General features: G+C 43.5%; 1 protein-coding gene across 3 annotated transcripts in view; it reads right to left on the reverse strand.

Annotated features, from left to right (window-relative positions):
* MAP2K4 (mitogen-activated protein kinase kinase 4) overlaps window positions 1-18,829 on the reverse strand; it is a 136,328-nt gene that overhangs the window by 116,844 nt on the left and 655 nt on the right. The window contains exons 1-2 of one of the 3 annotated variants that reach the window (XM_049638095.1): window positions 6,043-6,400; window positions 4,674-4,756 (exon numbers count right to left, since the gene is read on the reverse strand). The exons of 1 other annotated variant lie outside the window; for it this stretch is intronic. Coding sequence is in view for 1 of the 2 variants with exons in the window: in XM_049638093.1 (XP_049494050.1) it covers window positions 6,043-6,075 (33 nt within the window). In the remaining variant the exon portion in view is untranslated. Of the gene's footprint in view, window positions 1-4,673; window positions 4,757-6,042; window positions 6,401-18,829 lie in introns of those variants that run through there. One more of the 3 variants, XM_049638093.1, reaches the window with a different exon arrangement.

Below are 18,829 nucleotides of genomic sequence, written 5' to 3' on the forward strand. Positions count from 1 at the left end.
GCACTGTGGGAGAATCACTCATTTTTTTCTCATGCAAAAATATCACACATTAAGTTTCTCTAAATGATTATTAAGGTGCAATGGCTACTCAAAACCTTCTTTCTTCTAGCAATGAAAACCATGTTTCAGGAGAAATGAACGTTCCCATTACTTTCCAGATCAAAGATAATCAGGCAGCATTCCCCTTGGAATGGGAGGAAGTACAAAGGGAATATGTGAATGTCGCCTCTGCCTACACCATTACTACAATTCTTGGGCTTTAATTTGTAAAAAGCTGTTTTCAAGCAGATGGATTTTCCATTGGCAGTTTTAGCATGAGGTCCGTGAAGATAGTGATGAATCTCCTGGATGCTAGTTGGGCTTATGGCAAATCCTACAAGATCTCATTTTTCAACTAAATTCAGCATATAAACTTAAAATATAAATAAATAGAGGTGCCTGGGTGGCTCAGTCAGTTGGACATCTGACTTCAGCTCATGTCATGACCTCACAGGTTTGTGGGTTCGGGCTCCACATCTGGCTCTCTGTTGTCAGCATGGAGCCTGCTTTAGATCCACTGTCTCCCTCTGTCTCTGCACCTCCCCTGTGTGCGCTCTCTCTCTCTCCATCTCAAACATTAAAAAAAAAATCAAATCAAATAATAAAATATAAGTAATTCTATAGAAATTTAAATAAAACTTGTTAATCTCCAATAGCAGCGTTGTTTCTTATGATTGCTGAAAAACATAGCTGAGCTTAATAAATTCCAAATGATAAAATTTTAGTCACTGTGTATAGATTTTTTGCTACATAAAATGGAAAATTAGAAATTTAATCAGGTGTGGGGCGCCTGGGTGGCTCAGTTGGTTGGGCGTCCGACTTTGACTCAGGTCATGATCTTGCAGTTCGTGGATCCGAGCCCTGCTTTGGGCTCACCATTGTCAGTGGGGTGCCCACTTCTGATTCTCTCCTGCCCCCCTCCCTGTCTGCACTTCCCCCGCTTGCACTCTCAAAAATAAATAAAACATTAAAAAAAAAAAAAGAAATTTAATCAGGTGGATTTCCTAAGCTCTTAGTGTAAAGGTAGAATGGCTTGACTCCCCCTCCACGTCTTCCTTCGCCTGGTTTACTACACAGCCTACTTCCAATACAATCAGATACTCTCTTGAGCAACACATCATCTTTTACAGACACTTCTTATCAGGTCACTAAACTTATTAATGACTTCCTCAAATTTCTGCATTCACGAAACATCCTTCCTCCTCTTTATTGTTTCCTTTTTACTATTACCAACTTAAAACCAATTAGGGATCCTTATTGTAAAAGAGTAGTTTCACAATTAAATGAGAATCTGTGGTTAGAATACCTCCACTTTTTTCTCCAAAAATATTCTGATGTGCAGTGTTACCAAAAGCAATCACTACCTGTAATCTAATTTCTATTAGTGACTTCAAGAATAAAAGTCAGCTCTGGAGCACATAACTTTCTACATAAAGCTCCTGTTGGGGCGCCTCGATGGCTCAGTAGGTTGTGTCTGCCCTGTGATTTAGGCTCTGGTCATGATTTCAGGATTCATGAGCTCAAGCCCCACATCGGGCTCTGTGCTGACAACTCAGAGCCTGCTTGGGATTCCCCCCACTCTCTGCCCCTCCCCCATGCTCTCTCTCTCTAAATAAATCAGAAGAAAGAAAGAAACATCCTGTTGCTTATGCAAACATCCCCAAGTAAAACAATTTTTAAAAGCTACTAAAAAAGTTTTTAAAGCTACCAAAAGTATAAAAGCTACAAAACTCAATACTACCCAAATTTGTCTTCAGCCAAGACCTCTACAGCCATGGGATCCTTAATGAGTCTTCTCATCCAAATAAGAAAATCAGAATGCTAACACACTAGGGTAAATTTGACATCTATGAAAGCACTTCTCAAAAAGTGTTTCTAGGTAAATCTTCCCCCACCAACAAACAAACAAACAAAAAAAAAAAAAAAAAACACACTGGTTTTATAAACCAAAGCAAATCATGTTCTAAAGAACCATGTTTACAAGTTCTCTGATTAAAGCCATCAAGATATGATCATTCAAAACTTGGTCATAAGTCACATAAACACCTTTACAAGTACAGAATCATGATCTCCAAATGATGAATGATGAATTAATCAACCTTCTAAACATAAGCACTCTCAATCAGAAAGAGTATCTTTCCCTGAAGTAGTCTTTCGTTTAGACTTCAGAATAATTTGACAACCCAACAGGGTTAAGAGAAACATAACACTGTTGTCTTAAATAATTGTAACTTCATTTGTTTACTTATTACCTTAAATACATACTGACTTCATATAGAAAAAACCAAAAAGCAAGTAAATGCAAACTATAATTGATCAAAAGAAGGCCATGAGATGCAAAGTGGATTTTTATTGACGATCTGTAAAAATCCGGTTCCAAAATTAAATGTGATCTCACACCGTGTGCGAAAACACCCCCACACATTTCCAATAAAGCTCCACTAACTTGTAACAGGTGATTGTGATACACTCATCGGAATAGTGATAACACAGTATGAAAAACAAAAACTATGTGAAAGTCAAACAATGGGAAAAAGTGAATCCTTCAGAGCTTCCATTAGTCATCAGAATCATCTTACAATAAGTCTTTCTGACTTATGATGGAGAATCAATCAAGCATGTGAGGCCATTGCACGCACTCACTGGGTTCTTCACGATAATTGTGTGCTCTTTGCACTCCATCCCCTCCTACAACTACCGTATGACACAGAAGTGTTTTTAATGAACTAAATCTAAGTCCTTCTGAGAATTCTGAAACATCCTGAGAATAAGATGGGAGATTCTGGCCCTACAGGAGGTCCTATTCGATGAGAAAACGCTATTTCAAGCCCTTTAGTTTTAGAGAGACAGTGACCGCCTTTAACATATAAAGTGAATGTCTATATCCCAAACGTAAGCCTGGTTGTCTGCAAACATTATAAAGTTGTGCTTTAATCTTTAGGACAGGACCGATCTTGGAAAAAAGTTAATGTACGTAAGCAACTGGAAAGTTAAACGTTTAGTACAAAAATAAATACCATCAACTTAGGGCCGGCCATCCCTACCAACATCCCTGCTCCAACCCTCCCTTTACTTGAGTCTTCCGCTGAGGTCCCAGCCAGCAGAGAGCTCTGCTTAACTCCAAAGTAGGGCAGGCCCATCGCTGGATCTTTGAGCCCCGTTCTCCAATCAGGAAAGCAGCTCTCAGGAGACCCATGGCACCCCCACCCCCACCCCCACCCAGCCCCATGCCGCTCTCTCTCACAACAGCAGGGCAGAGGTGCCCTGTACCCCTGCCTCCTGCACCACCTCACCCTGTGTTCAGCTGCTAATCAATGTGTAGCATCAGCAGCTGAACACTCAGAATCAAACCCAGATCAACTCAGGTCCACTACACTAAGAGTCAGCAAGGGCAGGGACCTATTCATTTCCGGACCCATCGGCTCCCCCACTTTCTGGTACCGAGGCATGCAACAGGTGCTTCGTGAATGAACGTATCAAACGGTGTTGAATCCCAAAAGCTGGAAAACAAAGAGGAGGATGTCCCAAATGAGAGGGGGAGATAAAAAAGGAGATGTGAGAAGAGGCAGTGAAGACAACCCAGAAGTGAGAATCAAAGCGGGAGTATTATATATATGCATGCTTCCTTGTTCGATTCTTCCGGGTTCCAGGCAGGCAGCACCACAAATCTGCCGTTTCTGTAACAACGGAGAAGGGACAGAACCATTTAGACAGTCCAAAGGCACTTTTAATCTAGCTACAGAGCTTTTTATGGACACTGCATACACAACTTTAAGCTTAACAAAATCAGTACATTTCTCTGGTTTTACGTCCACAGCTGGACTAAGTTAGAAAAAAGGGCAACAATGTGAATGCAGCTTTACATTTTTTAAATGTCAGCATTTTTCTTAGATTAAATGTTGCCAATATAGAAAAACTAAAAATTATAATAATTAAAGAGAAACATTTTGTTAAAACATAAGCGAAAGCAAAAAATTATCATAGTAAGTGTATTTAAAATAGCATAAAATAGAAGTTGTAACTTCATTATACACAGATATATATCAAATATGGGCAGGCAATTGTATACTATCTTTAGTTTAAGGTAAGAGAAGGATAATAACCGATTAAAAAATTGTGATCCTAGGGTCTGGCTGCCCTACTCTGTGTCATGAGTGAGCCACTCAAGAAATACATTGTTTGCTGACTACACTTCAAAGGAAGTCACAAGGTTCAATCAATGGAAATTATAAACATTTTGATTCCATCAGAAAACGTTAGGGGTGCCTGGGTGGCTCAGTGGGTTAAGCTCTGACTCTTGATTTCAGCTCAGGTCATGATCTCAGTTTGTGGTTCGAGCCCTGCGTCGGGCTCTGCACGGACAGTGCAGAGCCTGCTTGGGATTCTCTCTCTCCCTCTGTCTCTCTCTGCCCCTCCCTCGCTTGCTCACGCTCTCTCTCTCACTCACTCTCTCTCTAATATAAAAAAATAAACATCAAAAAATATTTTAAGAAATTGTTAAAACAGTACATCTTAAATGTTCTCAGCACGAAAAAAAGAGTATTAATTATGCAAGGTGAGGGAGGTGTTAAGTAACCCTACAGCGATCATCGTTTTGCAACATTCAAGTTACACATTGTACACCTTAAGCTTACATGATTACAAGTCAATTACATCTCAGTAAAGCTGGGGGAGAAGAAGGACGTGTATCAAAAAGTGGCCACCATTCTTCCTCACTCTGTGGATAAATAACATGAAACCAGTCACATTGTATTTGGGGATTTTTTTTTTTTTTATGTTAACTGAAGAATAGTCTCCTGGAGTGGGGAGTTCTTAACTGCATTTATACAAATGATATTTAAGTTTAAAATGCGCTTGCTGGGGCGCCTGGGTGGCTCAGTCGGTTGAGTGGCCGACTTCGGCTCAGGTCACGATCTCGCAGTCCGTGAGTTCGAGCTCCGCGTCGGGCTCTGTGCTGACAGCTCGGAGCCTGGAGCCTGTTTCAGATTCTGTGTCTCCCTCTCTCTCTGCTCCTCCCCCACTTGCGCTCTGTCTCTTTCTCTCTCTCTCTCACAAATGAATAAATGTTAAAAAAAATTTTTTTAAACAAACAAATAAATAAATAAGACGCATTTGTTGGGGGCATCTAGGTGGCTCAGTTGGTTAAGTGGCTGGCTGGCTCCTTATTTCAGCTCAAATCATGATCTCATGGTCATGGGATCGAGCCCCACATCAGGTTCCACACTGAGTGTGGAGACTGCTTGGGATTCTCTCTCCCCGCCTCTCTCTCTGCCTCTCCCTCCTCTCAAAACATATAAATAAATTTTAAAATGTCTTTAATGCATTTGTTTTAGCTTTATAAGTTTTGCTTGTTATTGAATAGAAAACTTACTCTGCATTCTTTTAAGACTGGTGTCCTAATAGAGAACACTAGTCCACATTGAGGTAGGGGGAGGCAGGAGGAAGAAACAAGCTTTGTTTCAAAGAAAAAAATGAAAACACTCTATGTGTATGGTTCCAAAAAATCAACCTTAAATCATGAAATCTCTGAGTACCATTAAATACTCTGCACCACAATCTTAAAAGAGAACTTTCCTCAGCTTGTAGTTTGCATTATGGTGAAATCCAAATACCTATGCATATCTTTTCATAACTCATACACATAAATATACCTTTCCATACCTGTGTACATCTTTCCAAATCTACTATGATTTCTATACGTATATACATCTGAATATCTATAAATTATCTGCACATCTATATACAACTTTCTATACCTACAAGCATTTGAATACCTGTATGTATCTATTTCAATTTTGAGCAAAAACAATTTACAATCAAGAATAGAACTATTATTATTATTATTATTATTATTGTATTTGGAAAAAGAATGAGAAATGGAAGCTCTTTGAGTGTAAAATCGCCATGGTTGGTTAGTTGAACCAATCGTGGACACATTCCCAATACCAAGATGGATATGAAAAAAAAAATAAGTAGCATAGGATCATAAAGTTTGTAGCTTACTTTGTGCCTTTTCACAGAAGTTTATCTGAAAGCCTAAAGTAAAAGAGATAAGTTCCAGTTCATTGACTGTAAATCAAACAAACCAAAATTAGAACATGACATTGCATTCTTATATCACATTTAAATAAAACCAATTCAGGAACAGTTCGAATCACATACCCCCCACTAGCAAAGTGAAAACTCTAACACGTGGGCTTTCTTTTAAAAAGTCAGCTCTCTCTGGGGCAGTACTTTCTTAAATGAAGCTGAAATTAGATTGAAATTCTAAATTCTGCAATTACCTTAATGTTTCACATCTATTCGATGAACAGAATAGCCATTAGCCCTTGGAAGTCAAGAGTAACTTTTAAGGTAATCTTATCAATGCTTTCAATCTACAAATTCAGAACATGTTACAAGTGACTTTTATTAACCCTAATTGCTGACTTAACACTATCTGTGATTAACTACTACCCCTGATTCAAAAGCTTCAAAAGCAGTTCATAAATTACGAAATCTAAACCAAAGCAACATTTTCTAGTCAATTTGCTAACCTCACTGGTAAAATCATGAACTAATGAGGAGGTACTCAACTTCTTCTAGGAGGCCTGAGAGGGGGTGGTGTCCCTAGGAATGATATGCAGGGTGGGACTTTACAAGTTACAGGAAGAAAACCTGTGAAATCTCCTTAGGAACGTGAGCACATTTCCCAAATCGAGCTGGACCTGATTACGCCTTATGTATTCATTTATATAGATGTTAATTTTTTGTAAAATGCACCCAGTAAAATAAGCTGTTGACAACAAATTATTTAAGGTTCTTAAATAAAATATTTAAATATTCTTAAAATATTCTTTCACCCCCTTGGTTTAGGGGGTGAATGCCTGATTTTCTCAATAGTCCACCTATGAGTGCATTTATTAATGCCTTCAGAAACAACATGGGAAATTCAGAATGAGTATCACTACTCATTCTGTATTTATGGGAATTCAACCAAAACTTCTAGGAAAAGAGCCAGGACTAAAAGAAGGATGTGTTTAAGTACTCTCTCCCATCCAATTATCAGAATGCTTAGGATTCTAAGATAAAGATATCACCTATCAGGTACAATACCGGAAAAATCCCAACGTAGCTACTTTGCCCAAGAGTAACCCACTGCTTACTGGCTAACCACACAAATGCCAACACAGGGGGAGTGGGCACCGGGGAGCTCCGGGCTGGAGGACCCAGGGCAAACCTGGAGGCAGCTACCCCTCAAGTTCAACTTGCGGCCCCAGCAGATGTGTGGCAGGAACAGACTTCAGAAAGAAAAAAGTCGGAGATCCGTGGCCCTTGTAAGCCTAAGCAACTAAAAGCCAGCCCAGCCACTCTCCCACGGGCCCAATGAGGTGAACACAGGTCGGAAGGAGAGGAAACTGGTTCTCTGTTAGCAGCAGTGGCATAGAGAGCACAGAGGAACCCCAGCCTCAGTTCAGAAGGCGGGTCTCCAGCTCTCCCTGCTGAGCTGAAGGCAAAATCCACCTGACAGCTGGAGGGGAAACTGATGAAAGACTGAAACAAGTTGAAGGCAATAGTCACTCTTCTCTTTTCAGCTCTAAATATAGTTAGTGTTCGCTACTAGTTAGCAAAATTAAAGGGAAGCAGGAGAGGAAAACAAAATAACAATATGAATGGAGAAAGGAGCAAGAAAAATAAACTTGAAAGATACAAGAAAAAGGAGTTGGGGCTGTTTGCACAACTGCTAAAAATAAGTTACAGGGTAATTTTAAGAAACAGAAAAAAAAATGCTTAAATGCATATGTAACTGATAATGTTACAATGTCACCAATTACTGCTCTAACCACATGGGAGGTTAAATACACCTTAGATACAGGAATCAACGCAGGTAGATAAAAAGGGAGGAGGCTGAAATGCTCACCACCTAAGTACAGACTTGTTCTTTTTATCTAGTTACGGATACAGCGACCAGGTGAACGGATCTGTCCATCTCTGCATTATTTCTCCCTCAGAAAAGACTTGCGGGTGGCTCAGTGGGTTGAGCTGAGGTTCAGCTCAGGTCATGATCTCACAGTTCATGAGTTCGAGCCCCGTGTTGGGCTTTGTGCGGACAATGCGGGTGTGCTTCAGATTCTCTGTCTCCCTCTCTCTCAAAAATAAAAATTTTTAAAAATAAAATTAAAAAAGGCTTGCTACCAGACGCGGAGTTCACCGGCAAGGAGGGTTAAACTAACTCAAACATAATGGCTCACCTTGGAATCCCACTTAATCCTATCAATTAAACCAGACAAAAGGCTATTAGCTAAATCTTTCTAGAGCTCCCCTAGCTCATTAAACTCAAAGGGCAGGGAGGGGCCAAGGGGACCACCAGCAACCTCGTCTGAGAACAGAAAGGTTGGAGGAAAGAAATGATGAGGAAAACTTCCAATATTCTCAGCTTTATAAAAAGCCAGTTTGTGGCTAGGCTATAATTAGTCCATCACTATTCATTCACAAATGTTCAATTTTTGAGGTCACCTGTATCTCAATTCTGTCTTTCCACGCACTCGCTTCATGTACTATGACTCCAGGAGCACGAGGTACCAGTTCAATCTGTTGCTGGTAACCAGGTAATTTTGAAAATCTCAGGGGCCTCCTCCCACTTTTTTATCCTGGTATCTGTAGGCTGGGACTAAATTTTACATGATCCTCCACTTTGAATCTTTTCATTTTATCTGGTCCCAGGTAAGTTTATTTGCATTAAATCTTAACCCTCCCCCCCCCCCCCCCCCCCCCCCCCCCCCCCCACCACGACTAAATACCCAGATGTATACATATGACAATGTGTTAGGAAGATGTATACATATGACAATGTGTTGGAGCTCTGTGGGGCTTTCTCCTCCCCTTTCTCACTGGGCCACCCTCTTTCCCACACTCCTCCTCAACCTCACGCTCTTACCCCAATCGTGAGAGCCCTGCACTGGCCAGGACTGGAAACCTACCATTATGGTATCTGCCAGACAAAGTGAGCTTGTCTGCATTAGTTTAGAAGGCCATTTAGGAGGTGAGCAAGTGTATACAAAAACAAAAGGCAGAGAGTATTTGAGAAAGTAGAACACGAAACAAAAAATGTTAATCCAGGGTCCTAGTTCCAACTGTGAAAGTCAAGTCATTTCACCTGAACCTCCGTTTCCTCCTTTAACTATAAAATTAAGAATAATAATGAGGGGGGTGTCTGAGTGGTCCAGTCAGTTAAGCATCCCACTTCGGTTCAGGTCATGATCTTGCAGTTCATAAGTTCGAGCCCTACATCGGGCTCTGGAGCCTACTTAATTCTGTGTCTCCCCCCCCCCCCCCCCGCCTTTTGGCGGCTCACACTCTGTCTCTCTGTTAAAAATAAACATTAAAAAAAATTAACCAAAGCAAAAATGAGCTATTGGAACCTCATCAAAATAAAAAGCTTCTGCACAGCGAAGGAAACTATCAGCAAAACTAAAAGGCAACCGACAGAATGGGAGAAGATATCTGCAAATGACATATCAGATAAAGGGTTAGTATCCAAAATCTATAAAGAACTGATCAAACTCAACACCCAAAAAAAACAAATAATCCAGTGAGGAAATGGGCAAAAGACATGAACAGACACTTCTCCAAAGAAGACATCCAAATACGAATCAAAACCACAATGAGATAGCACCTCACACCTGTCAGAATGGCTAACATTAACAGTTCAGGCAACAACAGATGTTGGCGAGGATGCAGAGAAAAAGGATCTCTTTTGCATTGTTGGTGGGAATGCAAGCTGGTGCGTCCACTCTGGAAAACAGTATGGAGGTTCCTCAAAAACCTAAAAATAGAACTACCCTACGACCCGGCAATTGCACTACTAGGCATTTATCCACGGGATACAAGTGTGCTGTTTCGAAGGGACACGTGCACCCCCATGTTTATAGCAGCACTATTGACAATAGCCAAAGTATGGAAAGAGCCCAAATGTCCATCGATGGATGAATGGATAAAGATGTGTGGTGTGTGTGTGTGTTTGTGTGTGTGTATATATATACATATACATACATATATATATATGTACATACACACGATGGAGTATTACTCAGCAATCAAAAAGAATGAAATCTTGCCATTTGCAACTACCTGGATGGAACTAGAGGATATTATGCTAAGTGAAATTAGTCAGAGAGAGACAAATATCATGACTTCACTCATATGAGGACTTTAAGATACAAGACAGATGAACATAAAGGAAGGAAAGCAAAATTAATAGAAAAATAGGGAGGAGGGGAGCCTCAGTGACCCAGTCAGTTGAGCATCCAGGTTTGGCTCAGGTCATGATCTCACGATTCGTGGGTTCGAGCCCCGAGTCAGGCTCTGTGCTGACAGCTCGGAGCCTGGAGCCTGCTTTGGATTCTGTGTCTCCCTCTCTCTCTCTGCTCCTCCCCTGCTCATGCTCTGTCTCTCAAAGATGAATAAACATTAAAAAAAAAAAAAAAAAAAAACAGGGAGGGGGACAAAACATAAGAGACTCTTAAATATGAAGAACAGAGGGTTCCTGGAGGGGTTGTGGGAGGGGGGATGGGCTAAATGGGGGAGGGGCACCAAGGAATCTACCCCTGAAATCACTGTGAAATCAGCACTATATGCTAACTTGGATGTAAATTTAAAAAATAAATAAATTTTTAAAAATTAAAAACAAACAAGAATAGTAATCAGGTAATCTTATCTTAGAATTTGGGAACAGTGTGTCGACACCTGCTATGCCTGTGAAACGGCCCCGTGGGGCTTTGCATTATCCCGGGTCCCCTTCTCCGGGTTGATGGTATAACCCAGCGAGGGTGTGGGACAGGGGCATCGGTGGTTTCCAGCTCCCCCGGCAGTTCCTTCCAGCTCCCTCACACCCGAGTCTGGTACTGCTGAAAACGGACTATGGGCCGCAGTATACATCCACACTAGTGTAAAGAAAATCAGAGCCTGGGGCGTCTGGGTGGCCCGGTCGGCTGGGCGTCTGGCTCTTGATTTCAGCTCTGGTCATGACCTCATGGTTTTGTGAGTTCGAGCCCTGGATGGGGTCTGCGTTGACAGTGCGGAACCTGCTGGGGACTCTCCCACTCTCTGTGTCTCTCAAAATACATAAACTTAGAAAGAGAGAGAGAGAGAGAGAGAGAGAAAGAGAAAAAGGGAAGGAAGGAAGGAAGGAAGGCAGGAAGGAAGGCAGGCAGGCAGGGTGGGAGGAAGGAAGGAAATCAGAACCCCCTTACTGGGTCATGCCCACAGAGCAAGCTACCCAGTCTTGCTTCCAACAGGAGCAGGAAGAGCCTCGTGTGTGCTGCCTTCCAAAATCAACCTCAAAATTGTGGCATGTGGCCCCAACTGTGGAGTTATTCAGAGTACATCATTAGGGCTCTAACATCTAAGGCTTGATCTCAGCTTGTCCAAAATTTGTGTTTTCGTTGTGCTCAAGAGTGGTTTCCGCAAGATTTGCTTCCTGCTGTGCTGCTTCCTGCCTCCCCTTGCTTCACCATTCACTAACTGAAAAGGGGAGCCGCCCTAATTCACTAATTCCAGCTTGCCTGCATCATCCAGAACCATTCGTGATTTCATAAATACTGATCAAATCCGGGGTGCCTGCAGAGCTCAGCTGACTTCAGCTCAGGTCAGGATCTCATGGTTTGTGGGTTCGAGCCCCGCATCGGGCTCTGTACTGACAGCTTGGAGCCTGCCTCAGATTCTGTCTCTCTCTCTCTCCCTCTCTCTCTGCCCCTCTACCGCTCATGTTCTCTCTCAAAAATAAATAAACAATTTTTAAAAATACCGATCAAATCCTCTCCAAAGTTGTTTTTAACTCGGGATCTTGTCAGTGCTCCTAAGCCATTTCTTTTTTCTGCCTGTGGCCAATAAACTACCCCATTGACTCTTTGGCTATGTAACTAAAGGCTATATTATCATCTCCAACCTGTTCACTGAAGCCCCAGTGTACCTGGGCGGGGCAATTTATGACTGTGACTGCGGCAAGTATCAAACCTCCGTGAGCCTCCATTGTCTCATCTGTAGAACACAAGAGTACTACCCAAAAGTGCTTTGTGATGATTAGCACATCTAAATGTCCAGCACTGTGCCTGGACTAGAGGTTATTACGACCACAGTAATTACTCCTGGTCCCTCCCTCAGGTGAGCAATGGCTGTGGCACCTTCCCCACCGGGACCAGCTCCGCCTACACAAAACCAGTCCCCCTCCTTTTACTTCCTGTCACCCTAAGGGAGGAAACAGGGAGGGACTCCAGACAGCACGGGGATCCCCACCCCGGGCTCTACATTCTGCCACAGCCCTTCCTAGACACAGCCTGGTGTCCTGGTGTCCACGAAGGGGGATAGTTTCCCTGGCAGGATCCCAACCCAGATCTCAGGGATACCGGCATCCATCAGGGGGAGCCGCTTAGTGTCACTTAGTTTTTTCAGCAAAGTCAGACAACGAAAGCACTACCAAATATGTCTGGCAACGCCTTTCTGGTTTCCCCCCTTTTAAAAATTTTGTCGGAGCGATCTTTGGTAAGCGGAAACAAGGTAGGCCCTGAAAAAGCTGCTGTGGTGTCCACCTCGATCATCTTTCCACGTCGTGGAGAATGATGTGCTGTTCAGGAATCCAGCTGTAGCAACGGCATCGTCTTTCCAGGGGCCCATCTTGTGTTAACTACTAACCGATGCTCCCTTTGACTGTGTAGCCCCAAATTAGGCAGATCTTGTCACCCCTGGCCCTCAAATCATTTCTAGAAGTACACGTTACTTCTCAACTTGGCCAGGAGTGTGAGGAGACACATGAAGGCTGTGTCTCCTCTTCTGGAGCTGGGGGGATAAGGGTAGAAACAAAGCAGAGACAGTAATTTGCCCCAGATGACAGATGTAGTCAGGATGCTGACATCAATTATGAACTCTTTTGCTAACTGGGTTCCTTTGCCATGGCATGTGTAGTGTTGAAAGAGTTCCACTACCTTTCAAACCTATACTGCCCCCCCGGGCCAATGCGTAATTAAAATGTTCCAGGGGCGCCTGGGTGGCTCAGTGGGTTAAGTGTCTGACTTCGGCTCAAGTCATGATCTCACAGTTCGTGGGTTCGAGCCCCACATAGGGCTCTGTGCCGACAGCTCAGAGCCTGGAGCCTGCTTCGGATTCTGTGTCTCCCTCTCTCTGACCCTCCCCTGCTTGCACTCTGTCTGTCTGTCTCTCTCTCTCTCTCTCTCAAAAGTAAACATTAAAAAAAAATTTTGTTTAGGGCACCTGGGTGGCTCAGTCGGTTAAGCATCCGACTTCAGCTCAGGTTATGATCTCATGGTTCGTGGGTTCGAGCCCCATGTGGGGCTCTGTGCTGACAGCTCAGAGCCTGGAGCCTGCTTCGGATTGTGTCTCCCTCTCTCTCCCTCTCTCTGCCCCTCTCCCACTCACTCTGTGTCTCTCTCAAAAATAAATTTTAAAAAAATTTTTTAAAAAAGAAAAAGAAAGAAAAACGCCCCCTAATTCAAAATGCTGCTGTCGACCCTCCAGCAAGTTTAGAACTGTGACATAAAAAGGAGCATCAGGAAGGACAAGGCTCCAGAAACAACCCAAACATGGCTGGCGGCTTAGAGCTCCCACCCCCTGACTGCAACTTAAAATAATCTCCCCTTTCTATTCCTGAATCTGCATCTCTGCTGGCAAACATTCTTCCCTCAGACCTGATGGCTGAAATGACTTAGAGCTCAGAGAACCTGTGTGAAACTGTGTTATTGACCAGGAAGAAGAAAGGCTGGGTTAAAACCTGCCTCCACTGGGGCAAATTACCTGAAGTGGTCAGTTCCCTAATCTACAAAAGGGGACTGTGCCCACCTCCCCCTTCGAGGGTGCTGGTGAGCATCAAATTAGGTAGAGACCATGGAAAAGACCCGTGTTAACTATCAGTTTCCCTTCTTAAGTTTAAACCTGAATTACAGTTTCCCAGGTTGTGTAATTTGGGCCGTATCTCTACCTCTGAGACATGGAGGTCGCAGAGGAGACTGACCTGGATTACGTATGAAGGAGCTGTGATCTCCTGACCCCTAGAAATCGGGGAAACTCTATGCGCCCAAATCCATCCAGCCTCTCTGATTAGGTAAACAAAGCGGAAGGAAAACAGAGACATTTCGGAAAGAAGACAACAGGACTCAAAACACAGGGTTAGCTAATATCCCATCTCAAAACAAGTTTTAGGACACATTCACTAGAAAGCACGTGACAGCGAAAGGTGAGAAAGTGTGCTGAAAGCATGGTTTTTCTACTTTTTGTCTTTGAAGATCAGGATTGCTTGATTTTCAAGAGAGCACAGAAATGCAGTGTGCTTTGCGGGGGGACCAATTTGCTAAGCTGCGCTTGTTTTAGGTTATGTCAAATAAATGGTAGAGAAATAGTACTCAGCACACTGGGAAGAAAAGGCAAGAAATTCTAGGGTTTGGAACTATATCCACTGTCTGCACAGTTCAGTTCTTTAAAATCCAGATAAAGGAATCTCCCCGTAGTTCTTGAAAAGCACAGACTAACTGGTAAAACAAATAGTCAAATATAATCACAGATAGGGTATTTCCCACATCTTTTATGTATTTCAATATTACTGGGAGAAAAAAAAAGTGCATTGATTTTAAATCTTCATTTTTTTTCTTAACAGATATGCATCATTACACTTGAAAGTTTTGTGTTTATTTTTGCATTTTTTTTAAATTGAGGTATAGCTGACATTACATTAGTTTCAGGTGTACAACTTAATGAGTCGATACGTGTATATCTCCAAAAATGGTCACCATAGTAAGTCTTGTTAACATCCATCGCATACACAAACAACTTTTATTCTTGTGATGAGAACTTTTAAGATTTACTGTTAGCAGCTCTCAAATATGCAATATGGCATTATTAATCATAGCTGCCAGGCCGTACATTATTTTGTGTGTGTTTAAGAACAATCAAGCTATCATCTTTTCATTTAAAATGGTATTTATTTATATGGGTGCCCTGGTGGCTCAGTCAGTTAAGCATCTGACTCTTGATTTCGGTTCGGGTCACGACCTCACAGCCGTAGGACTGAGCCTCGTGTCAGGCTCTGCACTGGCAGCGTAGAGGCTGCTTGGGATTCTCTGCCCCCCCCCCATCAAAAATAATAAACATTTTTTAAAAATTGATATTTATTAACTGTTCAGGTGAAGCTAAGTAGGTAAGGACTGGACTGGTCCATAAGTTTTGTTACACATCTGCATTTAAGACCCAAGAAGAAAAAAGGAAAAACTGCCTGCCTAGAACAGCTCATTATGAGAGGTACCTACAATGTATACTTTACATTGTATACAATGTATACTTTGTAAACTTTGTATACAATGTATACCTTGTATACTTTGTATACTACAATGTATACTTTAGGACTATTTCCTGTAACAAGTACTTTACAAATGCCTCCAGAACTGATCCTTCAGAATCAATTGCAGGTTCTAACTATTCTAACCACATTTAAACTACCAGAGTAAAGTTTAAGGAAGTTTTATATATTCCCCTGCTTTAAGTCTTCTAGAATAAACTTCTTGTGTTTATGAGAGCTTTCAAATCTATACATTTTAAGCAAATAGTAACTCAAGGAGGTAAATAACCATGTCTAATAATAATCCTTTTTTCTGATAGTTTATAATTTTCCAAACATTTCCATGTGCATTACTCTAATAACGTGACCCTCACAACAGCCCGGCCATATGGGTATTATTCCTATTTTAGCAGATGAGAAACTCAGAGTTCAGAAAAGGTGAGTAAATGCCCCAAGTCACAGCGCCTGCAGAGGAGTGAGCAGTTTCCTGAATCCAGGTAGAATAAAGACCCATCAGGGATATTCTTAAAGGAAAGGCTCAATAATGAAAAGCAGAAATCAGCAGATTAGTGAGAAGGGTGGGACCCAGTAATAATGAAGCTAAAGAAAATGTGTAGTAGATCATGAGGGGTTAGGGACTCATCTACTAATAGTGAAAGAGACTATTAATGACACCATATTACAAACAACGCATTGTTGCTATTAACAATGATGATGGAGGGAGGCGCCTGGGTGGCTCAGTGGGTCAAGTGTCCTGCTTCGGCTCAGGTCATGATGTCACGGTTCGTGAGTTCGAGCCCCGTGTCGGGCTGTGCTGACAGCTCGGAGCCTGGAGTCTGCTTTAGATTCTGTGTCTCCCTCCCTCCCCCCCCCCCCAAATAAACATTAAAGAAAAAAAAACATTAAAACAATGATGATGGCTGACATGTATCACATCCTTACTATGTCAGACCCATGCCCTACATGCATTCACCAAGAACCTGTGAAGTGAGCATTATTCCTACTTTCCAACTGAAAACCTGAGGGTTAGAGAGGTTGAGTATCTTGCCCTAGGTCACAAAAATCTTAAATCCTGACAAGGGGATTTAAATCCAGGACTCCAGAGCTCTTAAATGTTATGGCATTAGGAAAACAATACTTCCCAATGTGGACCACACTCTTGGGTCACAAATGTCAAGCCATGAAAACAGTGTACAGGGTTATCCAGTGCCCAGCACAGAGCTTATCACACAGAAGGACCTCACATGTCTGTTAGATGAAATGTGTTCCATAAGTCCTGCAACTAGCTGTTTGAAAGAGGAGGGTCATTAACACGTCCCAGGAAGGCAATGTTTTACAGGGCAGCAAGTAGAAACAGATTGGAGGAAGGGGGTGGTATATACCAAACATCTTCTAAGGGTCTGAAGCCCGATCTAAAACCAAAGGTCTCTAGCAGAGGAAGCATGAAAGGTTGGGCTCTAAGCATACAAAGTAAACAAAAAAGGTCCTCAACTGCTCTTTAAGCTCATGGATTATAACCTGGATTGCACTAGACAACATCCGGCGACTTTCAGGTGCTTCTCTTCGTTCTGAGTCAGCAAAAAAAGGTTCAAGAACAAGACACTTATAACTAGCAGGTTCCTCAGCCAATCAAGGCTAGACATGGTGCTGGTAAAAGAAAATTCATCAATAATCCAAAGAGAAGTCTATGTCCGCCTTCTCCCTTTTAAAACTAGGTTCCGCTTGTTGGAAAGGTTACTAGACATCAGAAACACAGAGGTGGCAGAGAAGAATGGAGAGCCTCAGAATATTGCCCAACCACAAGGGCACCACCGCAAGCTCCTCCCCATTCTGGAAGCTTCACACACACACAGTGTCCCCTCTGCCCGGAGCACGACAGTCATCTTTCCAGACAGGTCTTCTCCACCCCTCTTATCGAAGCACACCACACACTCCTCTTATCTTCCATCGCAAAACCCCGCTTCTTACCTTCCTAACACTCTTCTCCATGAGTAAGTTTTCTTATGTACCTGCGGACTGTCTTTCCTGCCCCGTCTCATCAGGAGGGAGGAGAATGCCCAACTAACTCTCTGCTGTATGCCCAGCACTAGAGTCTATGCCCAGCACTGGGAAGCTCAACATTTTTTAACCAAAATAATAATAATAATAATAATAATAATAATAATAAATAATAAATGTATACAGCTTTTTCAAACTATCAGCATCCCTACCCCCACCAAAATAAACTCCCCACCACACACACACACACACACACACACACGCACTATTTTTATAAGCTTTAGAAGTCACCCATTTTGCAAAAGCCATACAATCCTAAACTGTCGTTTTTCCGCCTCATTTCCAGCAACGACTGGACTGGAGAGCGGTCCTTGTCAGAAAACCCATCTCTTACGTCGTCTGCATACACACATATACACATTGGGCTGTGCAACACAGCAGCGGCCAACAACTACTTCGGTCTGAATTAATCATGAGGGCCTGCACAGAAAGTGTCCTCGGAGCTCTGACATCATCCCGTCTGTACATCACCATTCTTTACGTGTACTGAAATGATCTCCCAGGGAGCGCAAGCAGCCGGGAGGGAAAACTTGAGGGCATCCTGTCTCTGCTTTCCTGAATCACGCACCCTCTCATCGACACGAAGACCCCAAGGCGGTTGAGACAGACCCGGGCACGCGGCTCAAGACACAGCAAGGAGCCCGGTCGGGAAGGTTCTAATCAGAGAGTAAAAATGTCACCATGGTGACACTGACCGCCGAGGGTATCGCGACCCATTCTGCTGATATTGTAACATAAGCGGTTAGCTGAAGTCGTCCAAGAGGTCGCTGAGATTCCCGGTTTTAAAAATAACAGGACTCCCCCGAAATCCCCCCCCCGAAAACTTCAGGGAATGGCCCCTGATGGGCTGGGGAGGGGTGGGGGTGGGGGTGGGGGGGGCTGGTGTTTTCACAACACCCCCTCGGTCAGGAGCCACGCGGATTGGAATTCGCCTTCCCAGCGGGGGAGAAGCATTAATTCATTAAGGAGGCGGCGGCCTCGGACGTCCAGACACGACCCAGTGCCACAGGGACCCCCTGCCTTTCTGTCTCCTGCGTCTCCCCCACTGAAACCGAATCCAGGGCTCTCGCGTATTTACGGATATTTCCAGCCTGTGCCACGCCAACGCGGTCACCCCGGGCCCGACGGCCGTCCGAACTACTAACCTTACAGGTGGCACAGACCGGAGCAGCCCCTCCCCCACCCCACCCCCGTCCCTCCCCCTCCCCCCTTCCCCTTCCCCTCCCCCTTCCCCCGCCCCCCGGGAAAGTTTGCAGGCGCGGGGGGGGGGGTCCCCGCGGGGGGCGCCCAGTCGGCGGGCGGGCCCGGCTCCGGCGGCGCCCCGCGGGGAGCCAAGATGGCCCTGCGCGGGGCCCCAGGGCTGCGGCGGCTGGGCGCAAGGGGGGGTGGGGGTGGGGGCGCCAGGCCGGGGCG

This window comes from Panthera uncia, chromosome E1, assembly GCF_023721935.1.
Source record: "Panthera uncia isolate 11264 chromosome E1, Puncia_PCG_1.0, whole genome shotgun sequence".
In the NCBI taxonomy this organism is placed as follows: Eukaryota; Metazoa; Chordata; class Mammalia; order Carnivora; family Felidae; genus Panthera; species Panthera uncia.